This window comes from Cyrtonyx montezumae, unplaced genomic scaffold, assembly GCF_038088225.1.
Source record: "Cyrtonyx montezumae isolate F1298 unplaced genomic scaffold, pur_monq_1.0 scaffold_0, whole genome shotgun sequence".
Classification (NCBI taxonomy): domain Eukaryota; kingdom Metazoa; phylum Chordata; class Aves; order Galliformes; family Odontophoridae; genus Cyrtonyx; species Cyrtonyx montezumae.
Window position 1 is genome coordinate 32756523 of NW_027071824.1, and position 25671 is coordinate 32782193.

Sequence of the window (25671 nt, forward strand, 5' to 3'; positions counted from 1 at the left end):
CATTGTAGACTTGTCTGTTATGTTAGGTATTTTCCATCTTGTTAAATATTTCTTATAGTTTTAGGTAAGTAAAATGTACCTATCTCATCTATTATGTAAAATAGAATTATTTTCTTTTAAGTCATATTTTTATTACATATTGTGTGCATTTGTGGTGCCTTTTGATATGTATCACAACTGAAGGACTACTCTTAAAGCATTTAATAAAAAGACATACTGCTTGTGTTTATTATAAATCTGGGGCTGCATGAAAATATGTAAAGTTCATATCCAAACCTGTTAGTCTTTCTGGCAGACTGAAGTCAACTTGAATTTTTGATTCATCTGTGAAAAAACCATGTAATCTGTTTTCAACTCTTCCACTCCTTGCTTGCATAGTGGCGCAATGTCTAGTAAGCCTGCCAAAAGCAACTTGATTAACTTGAGAAATAAAACTAGCAGAAAATGGCATGTAATAATCACTCATATTTGAAACTTAGAAATTGAAATATATCATGTTCATTTTGGTAGATGGTCAAGGTGAATCCATAGAACCAGTAGTTACTGCAAATGGTCCTGATGGCATTATTTAAAAATAAAATACAATTAAACCATTTTGTGAAGAAAAGAAAAGCTTTAATGGATCATAGCAGCAAAAGAAGACACTGCAAGCATGTCAAGCTAGTGATATCTCTTTGTTGTCACCCTGAAAATATGAGTTTAATTAAAATTTATCCTACTCTTGAAATTATTTCATGGGCATGACTGTAAAAAACTGTATGAAGTTCCCATATGGAAATCTGAGGTGGAATGAATGCTCAAGTTTCAAGGAAAGTGCTTGCACTGTCCTTACTCTTTTGCTCCCTTTGGAGATCTGATCCTGAACCCTGGACCCATGGTCAGCATTATAGTCGTTCCTTTGAGATCTCTTCCGTAGCCTCAGAAATTTTTGATTCTGTTAACTCTTCTATCAAAATGCTTTCTAAAAGATCAGACACATGGCAAAAAAATGAGAAAATGAAAGCTGTCCCAGTCTGCTTTGCCTTCAGTACTACAATCACAGTGCTTGTTTTAGCCTGGCCCTTAAATCATGAGTACATGTGTACAAACAGAACCCCTCGTGTACAGTAATCAAGCTTGTTTGAAACACCAGTGAAAACCAATTTGGTCTGGGAAATATGGTGCTATGGGAAAAGACAGAAACATAATGCATCTCTGTGGCTCACTTTCTCAGTAACACTGGATAGTATTTTTTCCCTATAAATAATCTCCAGCTACTGACATACAAGCTATTTCCACTGAAGACAAAACACAAACAAGGGATAAGATTCCTGCCCCCCGAAGTGGGTTTGAAAGTAGGTGTGAGGAATTACACTCTTTGAGTGCCTGGTTTTCCCTTCAGAAATATATCCTAGAATTGAAGTAGTCCATAAATAAGTGAAATTTCTTAAGCATCTATATACCTGTAAACAGTCCTGATCTTTAAAAGGTCTTATACCCTATTTTAAACAAACAATACTAAAATAGTTGTTGGCCTTTTTATAAACAGGCAATGAAGGAAATATCTAATAAATATATTTTCTTTATATTTAATAAATTTTGTATTATTGCATGTTAGAGAAAATGTGAACACGTTTTCTATTGTTTGTTTATACCTTAAATCACAATTTAAAGGGAAGCTTATAACCTCTTCTATCAAAACTAGTAGTCTTTTTGCTTTTCTCTACTCAGTCAAGTACAGTTGGAGTATAGCTTGACACAGAAATAGTTCTGTCAGTTTAGTGTGTGGTGATGGGAAAAAAATAGATAGAATGTCTAGAGTAAATGTGTGATGAAAGTTATAGGCATATTCTTCTTAAAAGGCCCTTAAAGTTTGCCAACCAGCTGCTTGCTTCTCCAAAGTAGCCATGTTATTGTGAATGCAAAATTATTTTGCGCTTTTTTGTGAAATTATTTTCATTTCAACCTTTATGGTCCTTCTGTACAAAAAGGTAAACTTCTTGGAATTTTGATTCTACTGGAATAACAGGTATTGTGAATGAATGTGTCTTGGTAAATCTAATCTGCGTTTCAGTAGAAGACAAACAGTTCTAAGGTTTAACAGAATAAAATAAGAGTAATAATAAACTCATCTTGGCAAACAGTTGTAAAGGTGATTTTAATGAGTAGTCTGGAAGAGATGTCTTAAATATGTCTGGGATTGTAGTAGTCCTCTAACCTTTTAAATTTTCAAATATACCCTAACATCTTATTGCTTGGACAGATGTTGCATTTTTCTTAATGCATCTCTGCTTAATGATAGCTCTTTGAATTTTACGATACAGCTGTAAAAACTAACCAATCTCCTTTATTTACATATTACTTTGGTTTGACGGTGTATACCTCTGTTTGGTTCCAGGGAGCCTTTCATCATTCTCTCAGGAGGCTTGTCATATGATACCGTAGGAAGAAGACCCTGTTTAACGGTTATGCATGGAAAAAGTACTGCTGTACTAGAAATGGATTATTCTATTGTTGATTTTCTAACTCTCTGTGAAACCCCGTATCCTAACGGTAGGCCTTGTAAAGATTATTCTGAGTAGTTCAATCTCTTTCCTCTGGAGTTTTATCCCGTCATAACATTCCTTATTATTGCCTTTCTGTTTTATCTCTGGGAATCAGAGTGCAGAAGCAACATTTGACATCCCTATTATTTGAGATCTATTTTATTTTCCACAACATCAGAATAGTTCAGAATAAAATCTCTTTTGTTTCTAGATAAATACTGATTGCTGGTTACTTGTCTTCTTTTATTTAAACTAAAGCATATGCAGACATACTGTTATAATTTTAAGGTGCAGTTACTGCAGCAGATGTGTTCATTAATATTAGTGCATGTCAGACCTTTCCAGTCAATGCTAAGTCCTGGTTAGCATTTGTGTAGTACTTCTAACTTTAGAGTCTGTATTATTCCTTCTGATATTTGCATGATGTTCTTCATTAACTTGTCATCTCTCTCCTGCAAATGGGAGATTGTTTTTTTGTCGTAGATTAGGTAACTGTCCCACATTACTGCTGTTATTTCTGATTGATTCCTATGTCATTGGCTGTCAACTTCCACTGGAGTATTTAGGACTCCATAGCTCGGAATTTGAGGTCTTTCTGAAAGATAGCAAGCCAAACTTTGTAAACTTTTAATTTTCTTATTTTAATGTTATGTGATCTGTCTTTCTTTCGTTACTGTATGTGGTTAATTTTACTACTGTTGCTAAACCCCTCTGAATTAGGAAAAACAAGTTGAGGTTGGAGAAATGATATTGTTAGATAATTGTCTTCTTGTCGTACTTATACAATTTCTTCTGCATGTTCTTTTTCCTGTCATTTGAGTTGTTCAAATGGTTGTAGCAAACTGGAAGAGAGATGAGGACAATTAGATAAAGGGGGAGTATGACTTTTCTAATCTTAACTTGAAGTGTTCAGGGAAGTGAGTGTTTAAATGTCTTTACAGACTAGTCATCTAGTTCACTTTTCTACTTTGGACTGATCAACTGCAAGGACCAATCACATGCTTCAGACTGTGCATGCAAAGTGCTATGTTTACCCATATCTTACATTTTTTTCTTGTTTTTAGACTTTCAGGAGCCATATGCTGTAGTTGTTCTACTAGAAAAAGATTTAGTGCTGATTGACCTTGCTCAAAATGGGTAAGAATTCTGTGTATTTTTGTCTGAAGTGTTCTGCCCAGTATTTTGATCTTCAAATTTTTAATCCAACGTAATGCCTCTTGTGTCGACTTATAATTTTGAATACAAAATATAAATGTCATTCAGTAAAGCAGAATATCTTTTTAGATCAGTTTTTCTCCAAGTAACATATGAGCTGAATACTACAATGAGTGCTAATGTTTTCCAAACGTAATTATCAGAAATTACTAACAGATCGCTGTGCTTTTTAATTATTACAGTTTATTTTAAAATCTGTTCATAATGAGAGTAGCTTAGCTGGCAAAATACTGCACTGAATTTTGGGAAAGGGATAATAGTTAACAGTTTTTGAATTGGTTGGGTTATTTTGACTGACACTGAATTTTTGCACCTGAAGAAAGCAGTAAAATACATAGATAAATGTTGTGAAATTTTTCCTTTTGTCCTGTGCTGTTTTATGATTTTAGTATATCTTGTTAAAAACAAACATATTTTCTATCTATGTTTAGGAGAATGTTTTAGTTTGCAACATAGTTTAGTATGAAATTGCTTGTATGCTTGATTTTTTTCATCTATTGTTGCTAATTTTTCTATTAAAGGAATTGAATAGTTGTGACCACTGTCTCTCAAATGAACAAAAAAATAGCATGCATTTCACCGGAGAGTGAAAATGTCCTTTGTGCACAAATACATATAACTGTTTATTTCTACTGGCTTGTTTTCCTCATTTTTTTTCCCCAGTTGGAGTTGAAGTCATTCTATGTGGGCTTTTTGTTTTTTGTTTTTTTTTCAGTTTCTAATTGGTAACCAGAAGTTGCTGTCTGTGACTTTCAGAAAGTGATGTTGGAGTTACAAGTAGATTATGAAATGTGTGGGACAAATTCCTGTCTAGGAAGAGCATAGTACAAAGTGAAAAGTAGACTTATCCTGTTCAAAGAATAGACTGAAAAGTAGAAGTAAATTCTTAGTTTCATGTTATTACAGTTAGGACTTGTTAACATAAATTCTTCCACAGGCCATTGATACAGCAAAGTCTTTAAAATAGGAAACTAAAGGGAAATAAGTGTTCTAAACGTATTCTAGAAAGTAAAACTTTTGCTTCTGTTTAGAGATGTACAGTATCTTGACAGAGTATTTGATGAGCAGTAAAGTTGCTTAATACGTTCATTCATAATCTTAGATTTATTTACTTTTACTGTCTCCTGTACAGAAAGAGTGTGTTCTTCAGTGTTTCACTTATTCTGCATTTAAAATAAATAAACTGTTTTTCCTAGATTAATGATCTTCCCTTTTCATCTGTTAAAGGTACCCTATATTTGAGAATCCCTATCCTTTGACAATACATGAGTCTCCAGTTACCTGTTGTGAATATTTTGCTGACTGTCCTGTTGACCTCATACCTGCTCTCTATTCAGTTGGCGCTCGGCAGAAACGTCAAGGTTACAGTAAGAAGGTACAACATCTAGTACATGCACATGTGCTTGAAAATATGGAAAATCAACTGCTCTGAATAGCATAAGCACAGTCCTATGACCAAAGCTTCACCTGATTAAGTTATCCTGTCTTTAGCTAATAGCAGATGTCTCAAGGCTTTATGGCATGTGTCATGCTGTAGTCATTCTTTCCTGATGTGCTCCCATTGATAGGCATATCACTGGCTACTAAACTTTGAAATTTTGACATACTGGAGTACCTGTAGTAATTTCTGTAACTTAACTGCACTTCATATTTTCTTCCTCAGTGTATTTGTTTCTGTGTTCAAATTGCTTCCCTATATTTCCATATTTATTCCCTGTACTGTATTTGTTAATCTTCTAGGAATGGCCTATCAGTGGAGGCAACTGGGGTTTGATTACTCAGAGCTATCCAGAGATAATTATTACTGGGTAAGTGACACCTCATTGTGGTAATGTATATTTTGGTCCTTTGGTCCTTGTATAGAAAACAGTGTTTCAAGAGTGGTGTAATAATTTAAGAGATTATGTTCACTAAACAATCCCTCTGCATAACCTTGACAAGAAAGTCAAGCAAAACACAGAAGAGAAAGTTAAGAACTCTATGATAGTAGGTGTTTTACATTTTATTTTTTTTTTAATTGTTATTCTGATGCAGTATTATAATACTGGAAGAAAGTCTTCCTCTGTTCTTAACTTTTGGAAAATATTTGAGTTGATTTAAAGCATAGGAAGTCCATTGACTTGTTACTGATTCGTTCATTTTTATCTTTGAGAGGGATCCTTCTAACTTTACTGAAAGGTCTGTAAAGCAGGAGCACTGCTAAATTTTATGTTATTTTTTCCAAATAACTCATTAGCCCTACTGCAGATTACTGTCACTTCATACTATGCGGTAGAAACCTTGAGAGTCAATCCTGAAAGATCTAGTTTCAAGGATAAATAAATAAGTTAGATGACGTTTGCACTGAAATAGTTAATTTGGGCACTGATTTACAATTATCCTGTCAAATAAGGTGCATACATACATTTAAAAAAACAGCGTAAATTATTCCAAACTACTTACAAGAAATGCAAACAGCTCAACTCAGTTTAAAATGGAAAATTAATATTAGTGCAGTGGAATTTCAGTGAATTAAGTTTATCACTTCTGACTAATTGGGACAAAACAAAAGTTTTCAGTAGGTTGTTAAAATAGTAAATGTCATTATAATAACTAATGAAAATTGAATGTTAGTCATATTTTTAATTGGTTAATTGCAAAGAGTTCTAATGCTCCAGCTAACAATTTTCTGATCTAACAAATTTTTTTTAATATTTCGTAGGCATGCTGATGGGTCAATCAAGTTTTGGGATGCCTCAGCAAGTAAGTTTTTTCTGCAGAGATTTTTTTTTCTGTCAAACAGGAGTTTTCTAAATTTACTGATTTGTCTAATGGTATGTAATTGTGACCTAGTCATAATTCCGGCCCCATGTACAATCATCCCCTTATGAAACTTTGATTCAAATTAAAATAATGCTAGCATGATTTCTTATTAGTTTCATCTCACTGAAAATGCACTAGTAGTTGAAGAGCCAGGAAGAAAGAAAGAAGTTTGTTTTAATTTCAGAAGTAGCTTATTGAACGTGCCAATAAATAACAAACAAATGCATTCCTTTTTAGTACAGTTAAATTCCAACTGTTTGTTTCAGTCTAAAATGGGAGAGTTGTGTTTATTTGACACCTATTTGCTGTAACTTACAGTATCTAAAAATGAGAATTGGAGTCAGTTGTAATTTGTGCTAGTAAAATAATTTAAGCACTTGGGAAGAAAGGTAGAAGAATAATTAGGACTTCTTTAGAACATGGAACAAACCATGTTACCTGTCTCATTGGTTAAAGAGTCAATTGCATCTAGTGGTCTACAGTGCTAAGAGTGAGAAATGCAGTGAGAATTTAAATTAGAGTTAACTCTGAGCTATTTGGATCATCTGGTTCTGACTAAACTTACTGCTAGGACTTAAAAGCTGATGGAAACTATCTTGGAATCATTCAGTTTTCCTTGAAAACTTGTCTAAGACCGGTGAGATTCCAGAATGCTAAGGAGTTATGTGGGTGTGGGAAAGAACAGATGCAATGTATGTTTAAAAACTGGGAAGAGAAGTATTTGGAGTGTTACAGATCCTTAATTTGTTTGGACTGGGGGTGGAACTTTCAAAAAAAAAAAAAAAAAAAGATTTTCTGTAGTTAAAAATAATATTCAGCATGGATCAGTCTAAAGCAAATCTTGTTAAAGCCATTTAGTATCCTTTTAATAACAAATTAGTAATCCCATTAAGGGAGAAGTTGCAGGTATCTTAGTTTGTAACAACAGTACAGCTTTATAAGTAAACTAGGAAAATTTGATTCAGATGAAACTACAGAAGAGAGTTAAGGATAGGTTAGTTTCTTGTAAAGATATAAGTGGTTTTGGTGTCGGATACTTGAATGATTGACTAGAGACTGCTAGTGAAGTTTTAAGACAATAGTAAGGTGGTTTCACTAACATTGGAAGAAAGAATTCCAGTTGAGAATAATACTCAGAATTTAATCTTGCACAAAAAAATGGAGGCCTATAGGAATGCAGTCTCAGTGTTTGTACAATAAAAATCATTAGGATGAATATCAGTAAAATCAAGATCAAATAATTCTTACACAGTTTTAAACTGTGGTAAGGACTCATTAGCATGGTTCTGGAAACTGCACTCTCAAGAGAAATCTGAATTCATCAGAAGGTTGTGTTTTATTTTCTTCTTTCTGTTCATTCAAAAAATTGGAGGAACATAGGAAGGAGGCCATGGATTTGAAATACTACAAGGAGAAAGGGGAGGATCTTTACTTTCTGTGCCATAGGCTAAGTTGTGGTGTGGTAAATGTAACCAGATGTTACTGCTATAAAGAGAACCTAATTACAGTTAAACTTGTAAAGCACTAAGGATTTAGTTTTTAACTTGAGCTTAACATGCATCTCTTTTTAAATAGCAAAAGTTTTTCAAACTAGCTGATCCTGTATTGGGCAAGTCATGAACTGTGTGGGTGGTATCAACACAGATATGCTCTGCCATCTTCTGTTAAACACGCTGACATTCTCTATTATGCAAAATTTCTAAATTAGAAAAGTTATTGAGAGAAATATCTGTGTAAATGGAAATTAATTTGAATTTGTTTTGAATTTCCTAGTAACACTGCAAGTACTCTATAAGCTAAAAACAGCCAAAGTATTTGAGAAGTCACGGAATAAAGATGACAGGCCAAACACAGATATAGTAGATGAAGATCCATATGCTATTCAGATCATCTCGTGGTGTCCAGAAAGTAGAATGCTGTGCGTAGCTGGAGTTTCTGCACATGTCATTATCTACAGGTTCAGCAAGCAGGAAGTGACAACAGAAGTCATTCCGGTAATTTGTGTAACTGTTTTTTTAATGTTACAGGAATTGTCTATAATAAGACCATTTTAACAATTTAGCTTTTCAGTGTTTTTCATTGTGTTATTCAAAAGGACAAAATAAAATTGCCTCAAAACTAGCAAATTTCTTTGTCTATGGAAGAAAAGTAATAACCAAATTAAAAAAAAAAAAATTACACGCCAGTATTTTGGCTTTCATTGCTTCTTTCAGGTTTTGCTTCCAATACTAACTCTTTGTTCTAACTCTAACACTTGCTAAGTGTGGGTCAAAACTTAGTTGCATCAGAGATGATTTAACAAGTGAATGAGATATAGTCAAAGAATTTTTATTTTTAATAATTTTTATAGTCAAAGAATCTCAAAGTGAGAGGAGTTGCTGATCTTTCTTTCTTGATTCCTAATCATTGTTAGCTTTCTTTGTAACAATTCTGCAGTATACCAGTTTAGAAGAAGAGTAGTATTCCGCACATGCCTTAAGTTCTGTCTGGGACTTAGCTGTCATTTTTGATTGTAAGATACCATTCTGTTACAAGAGTTTAAATCCTTTGTTAAATCAAACAGACATGCAACTTCATTTATCTGGAATGGATGAGCTAAAAGTTAACTTGAAGCTGGTTAGCTATCAGGTAATGCTACGTTCTGAGTACTGCCTTTTTTCCTCTTATATTTTCCATATCAGTAAAGGAGATAAGACGTTGGTTTATTTTTTTCCTTCTAGCATTTACTCTAATATTTACTCAATCATACACGTTCCTTTCTAAGGGAATGTTATTTTTCTAAAAGGTTTTTAGTAATCAGCAATTAGCAAGCTGATTCAGTACCAGGAGTGTTTTTAAAGTTACTGTTTAGATCTTTCTGAGTTAAGTTCTGTTTTGCGAATGATGAGACTAAAGCAATAGAAGAGTTTCTTTAAACTGTGATACAATTAATACTAATCTGAAATCATGATGAATTTATACTTTTAAATGTATGACCGAGCTTGATGCCACATTAAAAAAAGAATTAAATAACGCTACTGAAAGTAAATCAGCCAAGCCCTATGGCTCTTCTTAGTTTTTGCATTCCCAAAGTACACAAAGTAAGGTTTTTTCATAACTGAGTATGTATTATATAAAATGATGCTTAAATGGGTCTTGTATCGAGTATTTTATTTCTTTTCAGTAATAAGCTGGAAACTTTTAAATAGTGGAGAATGAGTTAATTTTCAAGTTTTTATTATCAGATATTAAATTCAAGACTGTGTGTGTGTGTTTAGATTGTAATATTTAAGATACTGCTTTTAAAGACAGGCAAGTCCTGCATATCTGTCTTAGGACTAGTATCTTACTTGCACTTAATCATACTTTGTTTTTGAAATACCACCTTTTTTTTCTAATTATTATTTATATACTTTGCAGATGCTGGAAGTACGCCTGTTGTATGAAATAAATGACATTGAAACTCCAGATGGTGAGCAGATACCACCATTACCAACTCCAGGCACAAGTTCCAATCCTCAGTCCATTGTTCCCCAGTCTCATCCATCTACTAGCAGCAGTTCATCTGATGGCCTTCGTGATAATGTCCCATGTTTAAAGTAAGTGTATTGTTACGCTTTTGATGAGTGTGAAACTGCAAGAGTATTTATATTGTGAGGGTATATGTACTTGGAAATATCTTAAAGCCAAGTTCTGTTTCAAGAAATTACAATTTTAATCTTAATTTATGTAAAAGTCATAATTTTTTGTGATTAAAAAAGAAATTGGAAGATAATTACCTTATGAGTCAGCCTGCTTTAGAAAATTTTACTAACATAGATGTTAGTTTTGTTATAGATGCTCATGCTTTAGAGCAAACTTTTAAATGGGAACAGTATAGTTAATTTGAAATCTTAGTGTCCACTGAAATGAACAGGCCACTTAACGCCTTCACTCTCAACTTCAGGCCAAGTATGTTTGAGTAGACTTCGCCTGTTAGTTATTTGTATGCATCAATAGGGATCTTCATCTTGCATGATACCTCATATTTCTGCAAGTGTAGGTTTCTAGAGCTGTTCATTTTTTTAACTGTTTTCAGTTTTTAAATTCGGAGATATTTCCCTTAAGAGTTTTTGCTGTGTTTCTATGTGTTTATTCCTTTGAGAAATTAAGATTAACAGAAGACTAATTTGTTTTGGCTTTGTTTTTCACTCTGTAAAAGAGTGCATCTTGAGACCTCTTAGACTATCAATTTTTGTTACAGAATATACACTGCATTTCATTTTCAGATATGCAATTAAGACAGGTATTTACTTTTCTTTCTGAAACTTTTAACTCCAGTCTTGGATTTTAATTCCTTGAGTTCATCCACCAAGAAAATAGTTAATTCTGAAATGTTTATTTTTTCTGAGTATTACTGTTTTGTATCTTTTTGAGTTGTGTGTTTTGAAGACGGTAATTTCTAAATAAAATTGGGAAGACAAAATGGATTTTGTAAAATAGTGGCAAATCAAAATATTAAATAGAATAAATAAGAAACTCAGGAATTGGAGGACCTTTTGCTCTATATAGATCTTTTTTTATTTTATTTTATAAGATGAGAGAGCCTTAATACTTTCTGTAGGACATTTCTAAGTTTGTTCATCAACACGCAAAGTATTTCCAAGAGCTTCTATCTCACCCCACCCCTTCATCCTTGTTCTATGAAACTGGTACACCATTATTTTCTTTATAGTTTTCCAAACATTCTTAAGTTCAGTGTGATACGTAATTCAGTGAATTCTGCACCTGTAAGGAAAAAGGCTCCAAAGAGTCATAAAAGTATGATGTTTTGTGTACTTTGCAGAGTTAAAAATTCTCCTCTTAAGCAGTCTCCAGGCTACCAAATTGAGCTAGTTATCCAACTGGTGTGGGTGAGCGGAGAACCTCCTCAACAGATAACCAGCTTAGCAGTCAATTCAGCGTATGGCCTGTAAGTATATTCTACACAGTTTTTTCAGTACACTGCCAAAAGCATTTGCTACTAAAAGGTAATTCAGTGTGTGTTCACGTGAGCTGCACTGCAGCACAAGAGATGCAACTAGTTTCCTGTGTTTCTTGATAGTTCTTTCTGGTGGCTTGTGGCAGTTCCTGACGATGTGAACATCAAACAAATCAACATCACTCTTCCTCATATGCGCTGGCACTTGAGAGCTAAGAATATTTATCAGTTAAGGCTCTGTTGAGTAGGTTGGCTCTTATAGTGATCTGCTTTACTCAATATTACATGTTTTTAAAAGTGAACGTTTAAACAGTACTAAATTCTAAAATAGTAATTCTTACATGCTTTAAAATTAGAGCAATTTTTTAAAAGCTAGTAATTGGAAAATATGAAAAGGATTGAAAGTCTTAACATTCTGTTTAGCAAAAAATACTAAAACAAAATTATATTCACATTAGTATTATCATTCCTTCCACTTACCTTTTTCCAGAGTAGTTTTTGGAAACTGTAATGGTATTGCCATGGTTGATTACCTCCAGAAGACCATCCTCTTGAATCTTGGCACTATTGAACTGTATGGTTCCAATGATCCTTATCGTAGGGAGCCACGATCTCCCCGAAAAACTCGGCAGCCATCTGGAGGTGAGTAACCCACAGCTGGTTGAAAACGACTTTGCCTATCTTCTGACCTCATCTGGGCTTTTGAGTGTCCTTTGAATACATGTATGCTTTTGCCACTGTGGTTTCATCATTCTTGAATGTTACTGTTACAGGTTTGTTATTTCAGAAACATTGCTTAATGAAATCTACTAATGCTTGATAATATATAATTGCTTATATTTTTTATTAGTGTAATGTATGTTAAAAAAATACAGTAGGGAAAGAAAAAATGTGTATAGCTGTAAGCTACAAAAACTCAATAGTTTTATGCTGTTAACTTACCAGCACAGCTTGAAGGAGCCTCAATATCTTGGTATTTCTGATAATCCTGGTACCAAAATCACAAGCTTATATGAGCCCATTCTGTTTTATTTCAACCTATGTCTGCAAAGCGTGTTATACTGTGAGTACTGTTATATTAGTTTTAGAGGAAGCCTTTGATATAAATGTACCAATTAAACTTTTTTTTATAAAAATAACTTTGTTTTGAAAAGGTACTAAATTAAGGTGCTAGTTTGCAGCTGAGGAGGAAAGTAATCTTTCAGCCAAAATCTCAAGGTTTTTATTGATGGAATGAAAAGTTAGAACTCTAAGTAACAAGGAGAAAATCATTTGAGTTGATATTTTTAAGCTAATTTTTAAAACACCTAAAGATGGAAGTGTCAACATCACTGTTGCCTCCAAATTATTTTTATTAAATGGGAAGTACACTATTTTAAAAACTTCATGGTTGGTTTGTTTTAAGTGATTCAGAATAAAGTTCAGGCAGTATTATACTGAAGAGAAAATGGATGCTTCCAGACATATTTTAATAAATCTTTGATTTGAGAAAGATCTTGTTGCCATCTGTCAGATTATTTCAACTGGGGAAGCTGCTTTAAAAGAATAATTAGCTTAGAGTGGAACATACACAGTTCTTAGTCTGGGACAAGATGTCTTTTTCTACTGTAGGCAAAGATAAGTATTGAAAAAACAAACGAAAAAATATTCAGAGAGAAAGAAATAACTTTGCTGTTTCACTCTGTTAAAGTCTCATGGTAGTAAAGGGCTTACCTTCTGCTTCATATATTTATATTTTAAACTGTTTTTTTGTGGTGTTAAACATTAATCACTTTGTTTTCTTGCTTTTTATTGTTTAATGATCAGCATAACTGTTACAACTGTGTCTCTAAGATACTCCTGAATGGAGTCCTTTTTGTTCAGTAACGTGTCTTTTAAATGAAATCATATATTTGTCATCTTACATTTTAATACTAATGATCTGCCTGGCATAAGCATTATATAAACTTCATTATACAAGTTATTCAGCTGGCTTTTCTGTCTCAAATGTACTGTTAGTGTCTCCATCTTTCCTTTTCTCACTGCTGCGTAAAGGTATGCTGACTGTGGCTTCTTGCATGTGCGGCCTTTCTAACTTATATTCAGAGTCTGTGAAAAAGCTTCGCACCTCTTATATAAGTAAGTCATCTCATGACAAAATAAATATTTTTGAACATCTGAATTTTGTTTCTTTTGACTTGCTGTTCACTTACCATGAATACTTTTGTTAGTCCATTTTAAATAATTGTTTTACTTTTAGAAACTGTTTTGAATCATACATGTATCATATTTCTTGTTCATGACATCTCCAAAAGAAGCGGGAAGGAAACAAGAAGGTTGACCATAGCACTGTCTGTATTAGGGGGAAGGATGGGAGGGAGAAGTAGAATGAGATCCTGTCTTAGAAGTTATTGATGTCTGTAGTCCCAAAATCTGTTAGTCCTCTGAGCTCCAAGGCTAGAACCTTCCTTTGCTTGTTCTCTGTCCCAACAGAATAACCTTGAGAATTATCAAACAGTAAAAGTGTACGAGTGCCGTTGATTGAATTCACATTTGACCCCTTTCTCCTCTGGATGCACTCAGATACCATGGTTACCCATTGAGCTCTGTTTAAATAAATATTGTCCTTTCATGTAAATTATTCTGGATGTAGATTGAGCTTATTAAATGTTACACACAAAGTATTCATGCATGGTGAATCCAAATTGTATACTGTAAATTTACATACGTTGTCTAGAAGTACCATAGGTTTAAGAACATGGGCTGGCATTGGTCACATCAGACCTAGGGAGGCAGAAGTTGGATGATTGAAATAGGGCACTTAACTGAATAGTTGACAGTGTCGTTCTATGTCGGATAATTATTCCTGTTTTTCTTTCTGCTGTCTGTTGGTGCCTGAATTGGTGACCTCATTTGGGAAAGGTTTTGTAGGGCTCTTTCAGAAATGTGTATCTATGTAACATCACTTAAGTGTGCTTAATAAATCTTCTCTAAGAGTACTAGATAATAAGGCTGCAACTCAGAATCTTCTGAACCTTATATGTAATTAATGGAAATTAATTAAACTTTGGAATATTTGTCATGAAAAAAAATTTATTTTTTTGCTAAAGGACTTAATTTAGTAGTTGGGTAGAGATAGTGATAGGAGGATGGTTGGACTAGATGATCTTATAGGTCCTTTCCAACCTTATGAACTTATGAACTTATGAACTTATGAATTCATGTTAGATTATGGTTATTATTACTAATTTACTTTTTAACGTTATAAAAAGCAATGATATGTCTGTCAAAGTGAAAGCTTCCTTCTACTAAGATGTTGCTTATAGAGATAGAGAGTGGAGGTCTTGGTGTATTGCACAGCCCTGTAAGATTTCCAAGCACTTTGATGTTCAAGAGTACCACAGTAGAGTGGTAGATCATCATAAACATGAGTTGCCTCAGGGTTTTTCTGATGTACTCTAGCATTTACAGCATTAAAGAATTCAGAGCATATAGAGCTGATATCGAAAGTATAACATGATTCCTTTCCCAAGCATGTCATTTTTTGCAGCCTGACCTCCTTTATAAACAGGAAGTAGAATAAAACAAAATCCAAGTAACCTAGGTGGTGGTTGTGAAATGAACACTTAAGACTGTGGTCCAATTCTGTTCTGCTGTGTTTAGTTTATTTATTTATTCTTACCAAAGAGAAAGCCTACCACCTCTGCAATTTTTTCTCTATCTTTGTCTCACCTCTGTATTTTTCTCTATCTTTGTCTTCCATCATCATGCTACCAATGGAAAGAGTTATGTGTAAAAGGAATGCTGCTGCTTTGGGATTATAAAAAACTGAAAGACAAGGTCTGCTGCTCCTTTGTCATTTTGAAGGGAAGGAAAAGGTGGACAGTAATCCCAGATTTACTTTCAAAAGCCAGTGACTGAAAAGCTAAATTTACCTAGAATATTTAATATTTTAGAACAGGTTTTTCTAAGAGTTGATTTCTTAACCAAGTCCTTGATGATATAGTCCCTGTTTGAGATCTTTGCTTGATGTACAATTTCTGAAATATGACAGGAAATACTGCAACCAAATATCGAGCAATTCATAATTTTATGACTGCACAAAAGAATGTATCAATAGACATTAGTTTAATGATTAAGTCAACAGACCGTAACTTTAACTCCTTTAAATCTTATTGTTGGTGGGAGTTGCAAGGTTTTATGTGATTTCTCAATTACTGCAATATGCTACAGTTTTTTGGTTTTTTTTAGAAAATCTGTATACTTGTATAACACTTCATATGAGTTATTAGAAGCAGTTCGGAATTATTCTGACAAAATAGAAGCAGTTTTTGCATGCATGTATCTTTTGTTTGATTACAAATCAAAGTCTTTTTATTTTTAATGTAACCTACATGGATTTCAGAACTGGAGTTGAATCAAAACAGAAGCAAATACTGAAATTGCATGTTCTGGTTGTTTCACACATCCTCTCTCTCCTTGAATTGAATCTAGACCTTCACACTCGTGTTTTTTTTTTTTTTTTTAACTTCTACCTGAACTAAAGTAGACCAGCATCAGCAGTGACTAAGCCAAATATAATACTGAATCATAAAGTTTAGTTGTTGAATTAGGAGGCTTTTTTAACTCTTTCAAGTCAATTGTTTATGATGTTTGTGTTTTCACATCAAGCTAGTTCTAATTTTTAATCAGACTTGTTTTCAAGTGAAGTTGGCATATATGTGCCTGAAGGACAAAGCTCAATATATTAGTTAAAGTTGATTGTAATTCAAGGGAGTTTCTTATGCAACGCGGTATCTTTTCAATCTTTAATAACATTATTTGATTTCTTTTAACTCATTTTTTGTGTTTATCTCAGGTTACTTGCTACTAGAGTTCAGAAAGAAGCTAAGAGCTTATTAGATTAGTTTTCTTTAGTCTTCTAATTAGGCTTCAGTTCTGAAACAGAAAACTTAGGACCAGTTGGCTTTAGAATCCCTTGCAAGTTATAAGCCTTGAAATCATAAAACTTAACCCAGAATTTAGTGCACAAACTGTATCACTGCACTTAAGATTATAAAGTGTGCAGACCTTAGTATTTCATAGACTCATCTCAGGTCACATTGAATAACAGTAATTAGTGCTATTTACAATAACTACTACATGAAAATATTTTTTCTGTCCCTTCCTCTTGTCTAATAATAGTGATAGCTATAATTAGATTTCCAAGGTTTGTGTGCAAGAATAATTATAGCACCATAATTTAGTGGGATAAATTTTATTCATACAATTAATGGGTAGTTTTATGATAAGAATATTTTGAGGTCTTCAGTTGGATCGATTGATGTGAGTTATTCATTGAGATCAGTGATAAAGTTTCTATGTTTTGGAATAGAATTTCATGCCCATTAGGTATATGTATGGCACGCATGAGCACGTCACCAGGTCCAAGCTATCAGACTTTTTTAGCAAACACCAGAAAGCCTTAGGGGAGCATGTTTTATAGTGAACAGTTTTAATTTTCAGATCAGTTATTCTAGCCTATTTTGATCCTAGCTCTAGAATGACCTCATATTTTAATAGTCTGGATGAATTGCTTTAGATATATTTTCTTTGCACCTGTTTTAAGCCTGTCTTAGAAAAATGCCTAAATTATTGTGCATATACAAACTGTGCTGCAGATGCATTTAGTTTAGTGTTCCAGATTTACTGTGTATAGGTGTGATAGGTAAACCACTTTCATGGATGATAACAGTAATTGAGTACCTTTTAGTTAAGTCAGAGGACTTCATCTTCTGAATTGCATGACTAATGCATAAGTAATAAGTGAAGAAGTATCAGTCACTAATGAAAGAACATTTAAAATGCCAAAGTGGTATTTGTTCTCTGCGGGTGAAGCAGTTTCTTCAGAAGAGTCCACATCAAAGGTTCAGGATGTCTAAAAGAACTTTGCATAAAAAGCAGCTTTTAATCTGATAAGCTCTGGTTGGCTGCTCCTGAAATTTTTTTATTCCTGTTAGTGTTACCATAGCCTGCCCAGCAAAACTGTTCTGTGATGCCTCTGCTTTCCATCAGCTGAAAGAGTAGGGAGATTTTGAATATCTGTTTTATGAGGGGTTCAGACACTTCTTCTGAATGTTAAAAAGTGAAAATGTTAAAAAGTGAATGTTTAAAAGTGAAAACTGCATCCATGTAGTCTTAAAAGATACATTTTTTCCCTTTGCCTCTTTCTTTTTCAGAAGCTTCCTTATCTGGTAACCAAGAACAGTGTTTATTTGCTTGACTGTTCCCATTATAAAAAAATCATGTCTGTTATACTCTCATAAAGAAATCTTATCAGGATCTATCTTTCTATCTTTAAGGCTATTGGGTATCATCAATGCTATATTCACAAAATTATAACCACGTATTTCCAAGTCATAATAGAGCTCTGTAAATTTCCAAAAATGTTAACTGTAAAGGTCATTCATTCTAAGCTGATTGATCCCCTGTGTTTGGGATTAGTAGAGCTACTGAGTTCTGCATTTATAGCATGTGGTCCGCTCAGGCCATATTTAAGAGAATAACAGACCCTGAAATTGCCCTTAGAAGTATCCCCGACAATGATTTGCAAGGGAATACTTAAAATTATTTTCCACTACGGAGAATAAAGAAAATGATATAGCTTCCACCTGGGATTTCCCCATATATTTTCAAATGGAAATCAGTTCTTGGACTTCTATTAAGTGCAGGCTTAACCAGTTCATATGGTCGTTTGCACATCGTTGTCATCACTGAGTTTTTTGAGGTGCAAGTTGCACACACTCTCAAGAATCTTAAGAAAATCCAAAATCTATTTTGCATAAATACAACAATGACTGAATGTAATGTAAAAGTGATACAGTGTCTTGTTTTCCTGAAAGCGATTACCGTTTGTTTCGGTGTTACGGAAATCTTACACTTGGATAGAAGAGTACTGTTAATAGAAGAGGAAAATAATATGGGAACAATTATTACAGATGCATTATTGAATATATCTATATAGACAGACTTGGCCTGAGCCATCTCTTGTTGCCTCAGCTGTTACTCCCCTTGAGCTTTTTGACTGTACTTGAAATGCAAGCGTGCATGCAAAAACTTCTTATTTAACAATTATTTATTTACTGTTACTATAAAGTATTGCATTCTACTTTACATTAGTTTCATATATGATATCTCTGAAGGAAAACAAGATTATATTAAGCATTAAGATGCATAATTAGCTTTTAAATACTAATATTAAACATTAAGATGCATAATTAGCTTTTAAATACTAATTAAATGGTTTTCTTTATCCTGGGGCTGTTTTGCTCACAATTTCCTATCAAAAAGGAAAATGGTAACATTCCTTTAAACTTCTGGTTCATATCATGGAATAATTTTTAGGACTATAAAATGACTTTCATTTTTAGCATCTGATGCTGAACTTCTATGCTTTATTTCCTTCACTGAAATGTAAAGAATGAGCTTTAGGGAAGCACCCAAATACCCTAATATCTTAAAGTGACATTTTCCAGTAGAACTGCATACTGACCTCTGCAGTGCAGCATCAAATACAAAGCTCACCACTTGAGAAGATAGTAAGCAAATTGTGAAAAAAACATTGGTTTTACATGTAATCTGAAGGTGGTTATAATCTTCAAGATCCTCTTTCACCTGACTTCCTTTTGCAATTAAACCTTTTACAAAACTAGGGTTTTTTTCAAAACATAAATGTGTACTTAATATACGTTTGTGGCATGGAATTAACTGTTATCATACTTAGAAGATGGTACTTTTTACTGCACTTCGATGTGGAAATATTTTGTAAAATCCATTAAATCTTTTTAGTGGGATGAAATGAGCGGCTTTACAGTCACTGCAACCGATGTCTAAATTTAAAACAAACAAAACAAACAAACAAAAATACCAGCAATGTAATACTAACAAATTCTACCACAACCATCTGGTTTGTATCTAATCCAATATCCAGTTCCTGCCTGTAAGGGAAGAAAGGATAATGTAGCAACCATGTTTATCATTTGCTGTTTTTGTGTTCCAGCAGGTCTTTGTGATATTAATGAGGGTACAGTGGTACCAGAAGATCGCTGCAAATCACCTACTTCAGGTAATCATAACTTAGTCTGATTTCCAGATTCTTATTTGCATGGAAGATGGTGTGCTTTAAGTTAACACATTCTAGTTAACTAGTTACATAAAACTTGTGGTCCTCTCACAATTGTTCTAGCTCTCCTGAAAAATGTTGCTGTGTTGCACCGCTGTGGTGTTTTTAAAGCAAGATTAATTTAATACGTGCAATAGAAATGTCATAAAGATAAGTGAAGAGATAAAATCTGTAGTATTTGTTGCAAGGAACATACTCCAGTGCACAGCTGAATTTAATGTAAAAGTCAAAGTTTTGGATTTACTCAAGTACCTGTTGTAATATGTGCACTCCTTGCAATGAAATATAAAATTGAAATCAATGTGTGAATAAAAGGATAGATTAATTTTCTAATGTAGCCTTTAATTCTCAAAGCCTAGACCCTCTTCTCAATTTCGAAGAAATGCAATACTTGTAGAATAACTTGCATTGTCATGAGCAAAGAAGGAAGCTTTTTAAAACTGAAATGCAATAAACTAGTATCTCAAAAAACATATTATTTTGCTAAGGTTAAACCAGAAAAAATTATTCTGTTCATAACTCTAGGAGAAATTTTTTAACATTTTAATGTTCTAGTTAATTAAGACCAACATCTGTAAAGAATTTGCTCTGTGATGCTGCAGTTGATCACTTCCTCTGTTAAAAGTAGGGAGACTGATAAATCTTACTAAGCTGTTTAATTGGGCAACTTAACAAGTCCTTGCTAAGTCTAGTTCCAGACGAAGAATGATAAATCAAATGAGAATTGTCTTCTGAGCAAGGAAGTGTCAGCTGTACAGGGCACAGCTAATGAGTTGTAACTCTTAGTCTGCAGTGTTTTTATTCCTGTGGTCTGGTATTACTCAAATGTGAACTTAAACCACTTCAGGTGTACATAACTAAAATTCAAACCAACAGTTAGGCTTTTTTCATGATCTTGAGATTGGAGTAAACCTTAAACTACCATTTCCACTAACAGTGCAGTGGAAGTGAGTACTAAGACAAGAATCAAGGTTTGCATGGAAAAATCTTAAATTTAACAATTTGCCTACTCTTCCTCCCTCCTGTCTGAGTTGTAGCAGGTGGAGTAGGTTAAAATGTAATGCAATTTGGGTATTTCTTTCTAGGTGCACATGCAGTACTTAAGAAATAATTCTGAATTCTAAAAATAGTGAATGGACAAAAGATGGAGCTGAGAAGCCACAGTTGCAAGCCCTATAAATTAGATTTTTGAAGCAGTGAGGTTGAACTTTGTCTTCCTTCCCTTAGTACTCTCCTATCCACTCCAATTTTCATGAATGAGAATCATTTGTGTCAGACTTCTACAATACTTCCTTGGAAAAGGTACGCGAATGTAGAGAGTGAGACTGGCAAGCTGTCATCTCACTGGTGAGAAGTTAGAGTGCTCTGGGGAAGGTCAGCCATTGCAGATATGACAATAGTTGCAATTCATTAGGTTTATTTTCTAAGTTTTGTATTTTTTTAACCTGTGGTCACAAGACTGGTGCATTCTGCTACAGAGATAAGAGAGTGTTCAGAGAAATCAGCTGCGCAATACTGTTGGGTTTAAGATGCAGGACAGAGGCCAGATTTAAATGAACTTTTTCCAGAATGGAATTGGCCACTGAAGAGCCACTGACACCGAAGGTTTACTTGTTAGCTACTTTCATTTTGTAGGAGTGGATTGACTGCAGTGTTGGCATTGACTATTACATGGTATGACCTGCAGAGCAAAGCAGTCACTATTCAGGTTGAGTCTGCATTTTCTCAGATGATCTAGTTCTTCTGCCTCTTCCATCTTTCAGTGTGAAGAGGAAGCTATCTTGCATTTAATTTCCTCCAGTTGGTGATTATACATTTTAGAGGAATGTAAAATGGACTGTCTATTCAATTGTATCCTACTGTTTTAATAATACAGAATACTAACAGGGTGGAGTGGAAAGTTACTTTATCAGCTGTTTTGTTTTGTTGGGTGGTTTGTTTGTTTGTTTGTTTGTTTTGGTGGGGAGGGAGGGGGTTGGTGCATTTAAATTAAATTAAGAGGTCATAGAGTGAGGACTCTGAGGACATATCTGACCATAAAACTTGTGTCTCATCCTAAACCACCATGTTTTTATATTTACAGGCATCATTGTAACTCATTTTTAGACTTTCACAAAATAATATCCAATTAAATTTTCCATTTTTTGTTGAAATTTGTTATTTCATGGAGGTAGGAAACATCAAACAGTGACTTTACAGCTGCCACAACTGACTTGGCAGTATTAAAGATTTTGAAAAATCCCTGTTGGCAGAAAAGGACTGTGACTGAACAATGATTTATTACACTGGAAAGAAACAGATTTGAAAAACTTTCTAATTTATTGTCAGTAGTGTTTTCTATGATTCATACTTGAGGTTAATTGTTGTCTGGAGCCATGATTACAAGAGTAAACCAGTGATTTGATGTAAACATTTTATTCAGTGATGGAAATATTCCTAGCAGTATAATTTCTGCCTTGCACAGAGGAGAACCTTGCATTACAGTTTTTTGTGGTTAACCTCAATATAGCAGAATTCCTGACTCTCAAAAATAATTTGGAGTCCACAGCATCTAGTACAGCTACCAGAGAATACCAGCATCAGATTTTGATATTTCAGTACATCTTCTTTCCTACCTTAAACTGAAAACTGTTATTAATACATTTGGTATGCATAAGAAATAAATGTATATCTATTTCATTCTGTCTTTACTCATAGGTTCTGGTTCACCAAATTCTGATGATGATGAGCAAAAAATGAATAATTTTATAGAAAAGGGTACAGTATTTTTTTCTTCACTCTTTTTTTTTCTATTTTTTTTTTTTGCAGTTCATTTTTTGATACATAGATTGACTTTTTTTTTTTATTAAAATACTATTTACAGTGAAGACCAAAAGCAGGCAGTTTTCCAAGATGGTAGCCAATGACATAGGTAGGAATTAGATTCTCTTCTGCTCCTATGTCTTACTCTATGCAACACTAACCCAGCAGCAAATAAATAAATAAATAAATAAAAATAATCAAATTTCAATGCATATTCAATTAATAATTTTTCATTCTTTATTCTACTTGGTAATTCTGTGGGCTGCCTCTATACTAAATATACCGGGCACAATGACTTAAAAAAAAAAAAATCAAGGATGCTGGTGGCTTAAATTCTATTTTTTAAAATTTTTTAATTTTTTTATTTTTGCAAATGTATATTTCTATTTTCTGGTTGGGTAAGATACTAATCTGTTCTAGGAGTTCAGTCTATGCAAGTCACAACATTATTCCACTACTTCTGCAAAAGTACACATGGCTGATGTTATTTCTCTTGTCTTACATGCATAGCCATATGGTCAGTTTTGCATATTACAGAGATCAAGACAGAGGTGGTGTCATGTTTTCTTTTAATAATTTGAAAAATGATTTGTTCATATATACCAGGATGCTCCATTACTGTTCCAGAATTCTTTTTATTTTTCTGCATCCAACAGTGACACAATCGCCTACTAGCTCCAGCCTTGTCTTAAAAATTTGATAACATACTGCCTTGGAATATGTTGTATGCAGGCTATAGATTGAACCCTTTTCTGATTGGAATGAAAACTAGCTCAGCTTATAGCTGTTTGGTCATTAAATAAATGAAAGCTAGAGGCTGTGTGATTTTGGGGAGAAGATTCTTTTTTTTTACTGGGCATATGGTTACTTTCACTTCAGAATCACTGTTAATGTTTCATTGTTTTCATTTGTTACTTTAGTATTAGTATATCACTGCAGGAAGGCTTAATTTTGTTCCCTTTGTGAGGTCAAAAATCTATGATTAATTCATACAGTGAAAATGTTTGCTAAAGTACTACTTCATAGTGTTGAGCTATAAAGTTACACCAACAAAGGAAGTGCTCTTTTTCAATATTCTTCTTTGATTTGCTTTTTGACAACTTAACTTTTAATCTTAATCCACTAATCCATTTTATCTCAATTCAAACATCAAAAATGGTTCAAAATTCAACAAGCTAAATGTGGGTGATGAAACTTCTTTTGATATCTGAGGCACAACATGAGGAATGTGCTCTTTGCTCAGTACGAAGTTGAGCACTGCTTGCAGTGATAACAGGTTAAGGAAGAGGAACCCTGAGAGTGGAAACTCAGGCATAAAGAAAGCAAATTTGTTCCAATAATATATCATTATGTCAATTCAATTGTATGATTGGAAAAACTTGAGTATGGATTACATTAATATTAATTAGTACGTTCTTCTAAAGGATTCAGGCTACCTGGAAACTTATGTTCAACTCATTTAATGAGAATAACAGCACTAAATCTTGTGCATACTCTGTCAATGCCTGTTGATGAGGTATTCTTCTTTTGTCCTGAAACAGTCTCCTGAACTTATTGTTCTTTTGCACAGAATAGGAGGTCACTCAATATGACTATGATTTTAATTTTCCTTTTTTTTTAAGAGTAATATCCAATAATAATAAAACATGCTAACAGTAATTCTGTAGAACTATTGGCATCTGTTTCAGCTTGAAGCCTTACAGTTGAAAATATTGTGAATGTTTTTCAAAACTAAAATTCTGTAACATCTGCAGGCAAAGCCTTCTTCATGTTGTAAGTTAAACAGAGTTGAGACAACAGTGCATTTCATATGTAACTCATAACTATTTCCCAGTCCATTCCTGCTGTGTTTTGTGCAATTTGCACAAATCATTGGAAATGTAAAGTTATAATTATTTATCTGCATTTACAGTTTTAAGTAGCCAAATGCTGTGCAAGGAATGTCTTTCTAGTTTTTTTCCACTGCCATGTTTTCTGTACCTCGTATCTTTCCTCTGCATGTTTTTCTTAACTTATATTGTAAGTTCTTCTGTGTATGCAAATAAGGCAAAATGCTTTGCCACCTCTTTGTTTTTTAGTGATTGCATGTTTTTGCATTTTTTTGTTATTTTAAATGGAAATGTCTGCTAGGTGTGTGAATGGACAATGAGTTTTGTAAAATGTGAGTGTCAGTTTGTCATTAATTTTAGACTGAGAAAACACCATTTATCATCAACTCTGTTCTCATAAATAAATTTGTATGTAGCATGGTTGTAGTTGTAGCTCTGTGCGCTGGCATGTAGTGCAATTAGTTCAGTTCTTCAAGGTCTTGTGCATGTGTGAAAACAACCTCTTGAATAGGTCACAAAAATAAAAAATTATGGAAACAGTTAACTTCAGTTCCTGTAAACGTCCCACCTGTGGTTTTTGTCATATGGGAACATAAGGGAAGACTACTCCTTGCAGAGTGAGAAGTGACTATGTGTCAGTGATGGATCTGTAAGCTGGTAACATAATACATATCCGTTTAGAAGAACAAAGCTATCATCATTTTATAAAAAACTTAGAGTGTTCTTAATTACTACTAATGTTTATCATTAGTGAAATTATTAGATAAGGATTCCTGATTTATTAAAAGATTACAAAATAAAAAAGATTGCTGCAGTAGTGTAAATTAAAGTGCAACTTTCTCATAAACCAACACTTCAGCTTTCTTATATACTCTAAATACCCAGAATTGTGAGTGTTCCAGGACAGATCTCTCATGGATATGCTGCTTTTGGGTGATGTTTCCCCTGTATTTGTATCAGAGTGAATCTTAGAATGGTTATAATTACCTTAGATACCTAGAAATACTTGGTTTAATCAATTATTTCTAGGAACTATAGCAAATATTGTAGCTATTGCATAAAACAGATGTTTTTCTTAAGACTGGCAAATATTTTGCAGTATAAATAATGTGCTATCAGTTATTAATAAAAAATGTGCCATGTGCAGATGAATTTACAGGCAAAAAATATGTTAGGAAGTATTTAATTTCTGAGACTATCATTTTTGTAGAAAGGAGTTTTGATTTAATTTCAGGAATTTTAAAGGAAAAGTCTTTTATTATTTTACACATTTTGATCAGTTAAGTATTTGGTACAATGAGCTTTTTGTAGTTAAATGCATTCATTGAATCAGATCAGAACATGAGGTGTTTTGCATCTATTTCTGTAAGTAGCTTCAGTAAAGGGGTATGCAAAATATTGTATACTCCGTTATCTCTC

At 33.5% G+C, this 25671-nt stretch overlaps 1 protein-coding gene across 3 annotated transcripts in view; it reads left to right on the forward strand.

Annotated features, from left to right (window-relative positions):
* STXBP5 (syntaxin binding protein 5) overlaps positions 1–25671 on the forward strand; it is a 97597-nt gene that overhangs the window by 54956 nt on the left and 16970 nt on the right. For 2 of the 3 annotated variants that reach the window (XM_065731750.1, XM_065731758.1), the window contains exons 10-19: positions 2378–2532; positions 3590–3662; positions 4968–5115; positions 5481–5548; positions 6442–6482; positions 8316–8536; positions 9942–10120; positions 11347–11472; positions 11972–12123; positions 19499–19564. In XM_065731750.1, the coding sequence (XP_065587822.1) occupies positions 2378–2532; positions 3590–3662; positions 4968–5115; positions 5481–5548; positions 6442–6482; positions 8316–8536; positions 9942–10120; positions 11347–11472; positions 11972–12123; positions 19499–19564 (1229 nt within the window). Of the gene's footprint in view, positions 1–2377; positions 2533–3589; positions 3663–4967; positions 5116–5480; positions 5549–6441; positions 6483–8315; positions 8537–9941; positions 10121–11346; positions 11473–11971; positions 12124–19498; positions 19565–22318; positions 22379–22484; positions 22533–25671 lie in introns of all 3 variants that reach the window. The other variant, XM_065731741.1, reaches the window with a different exon arrangement.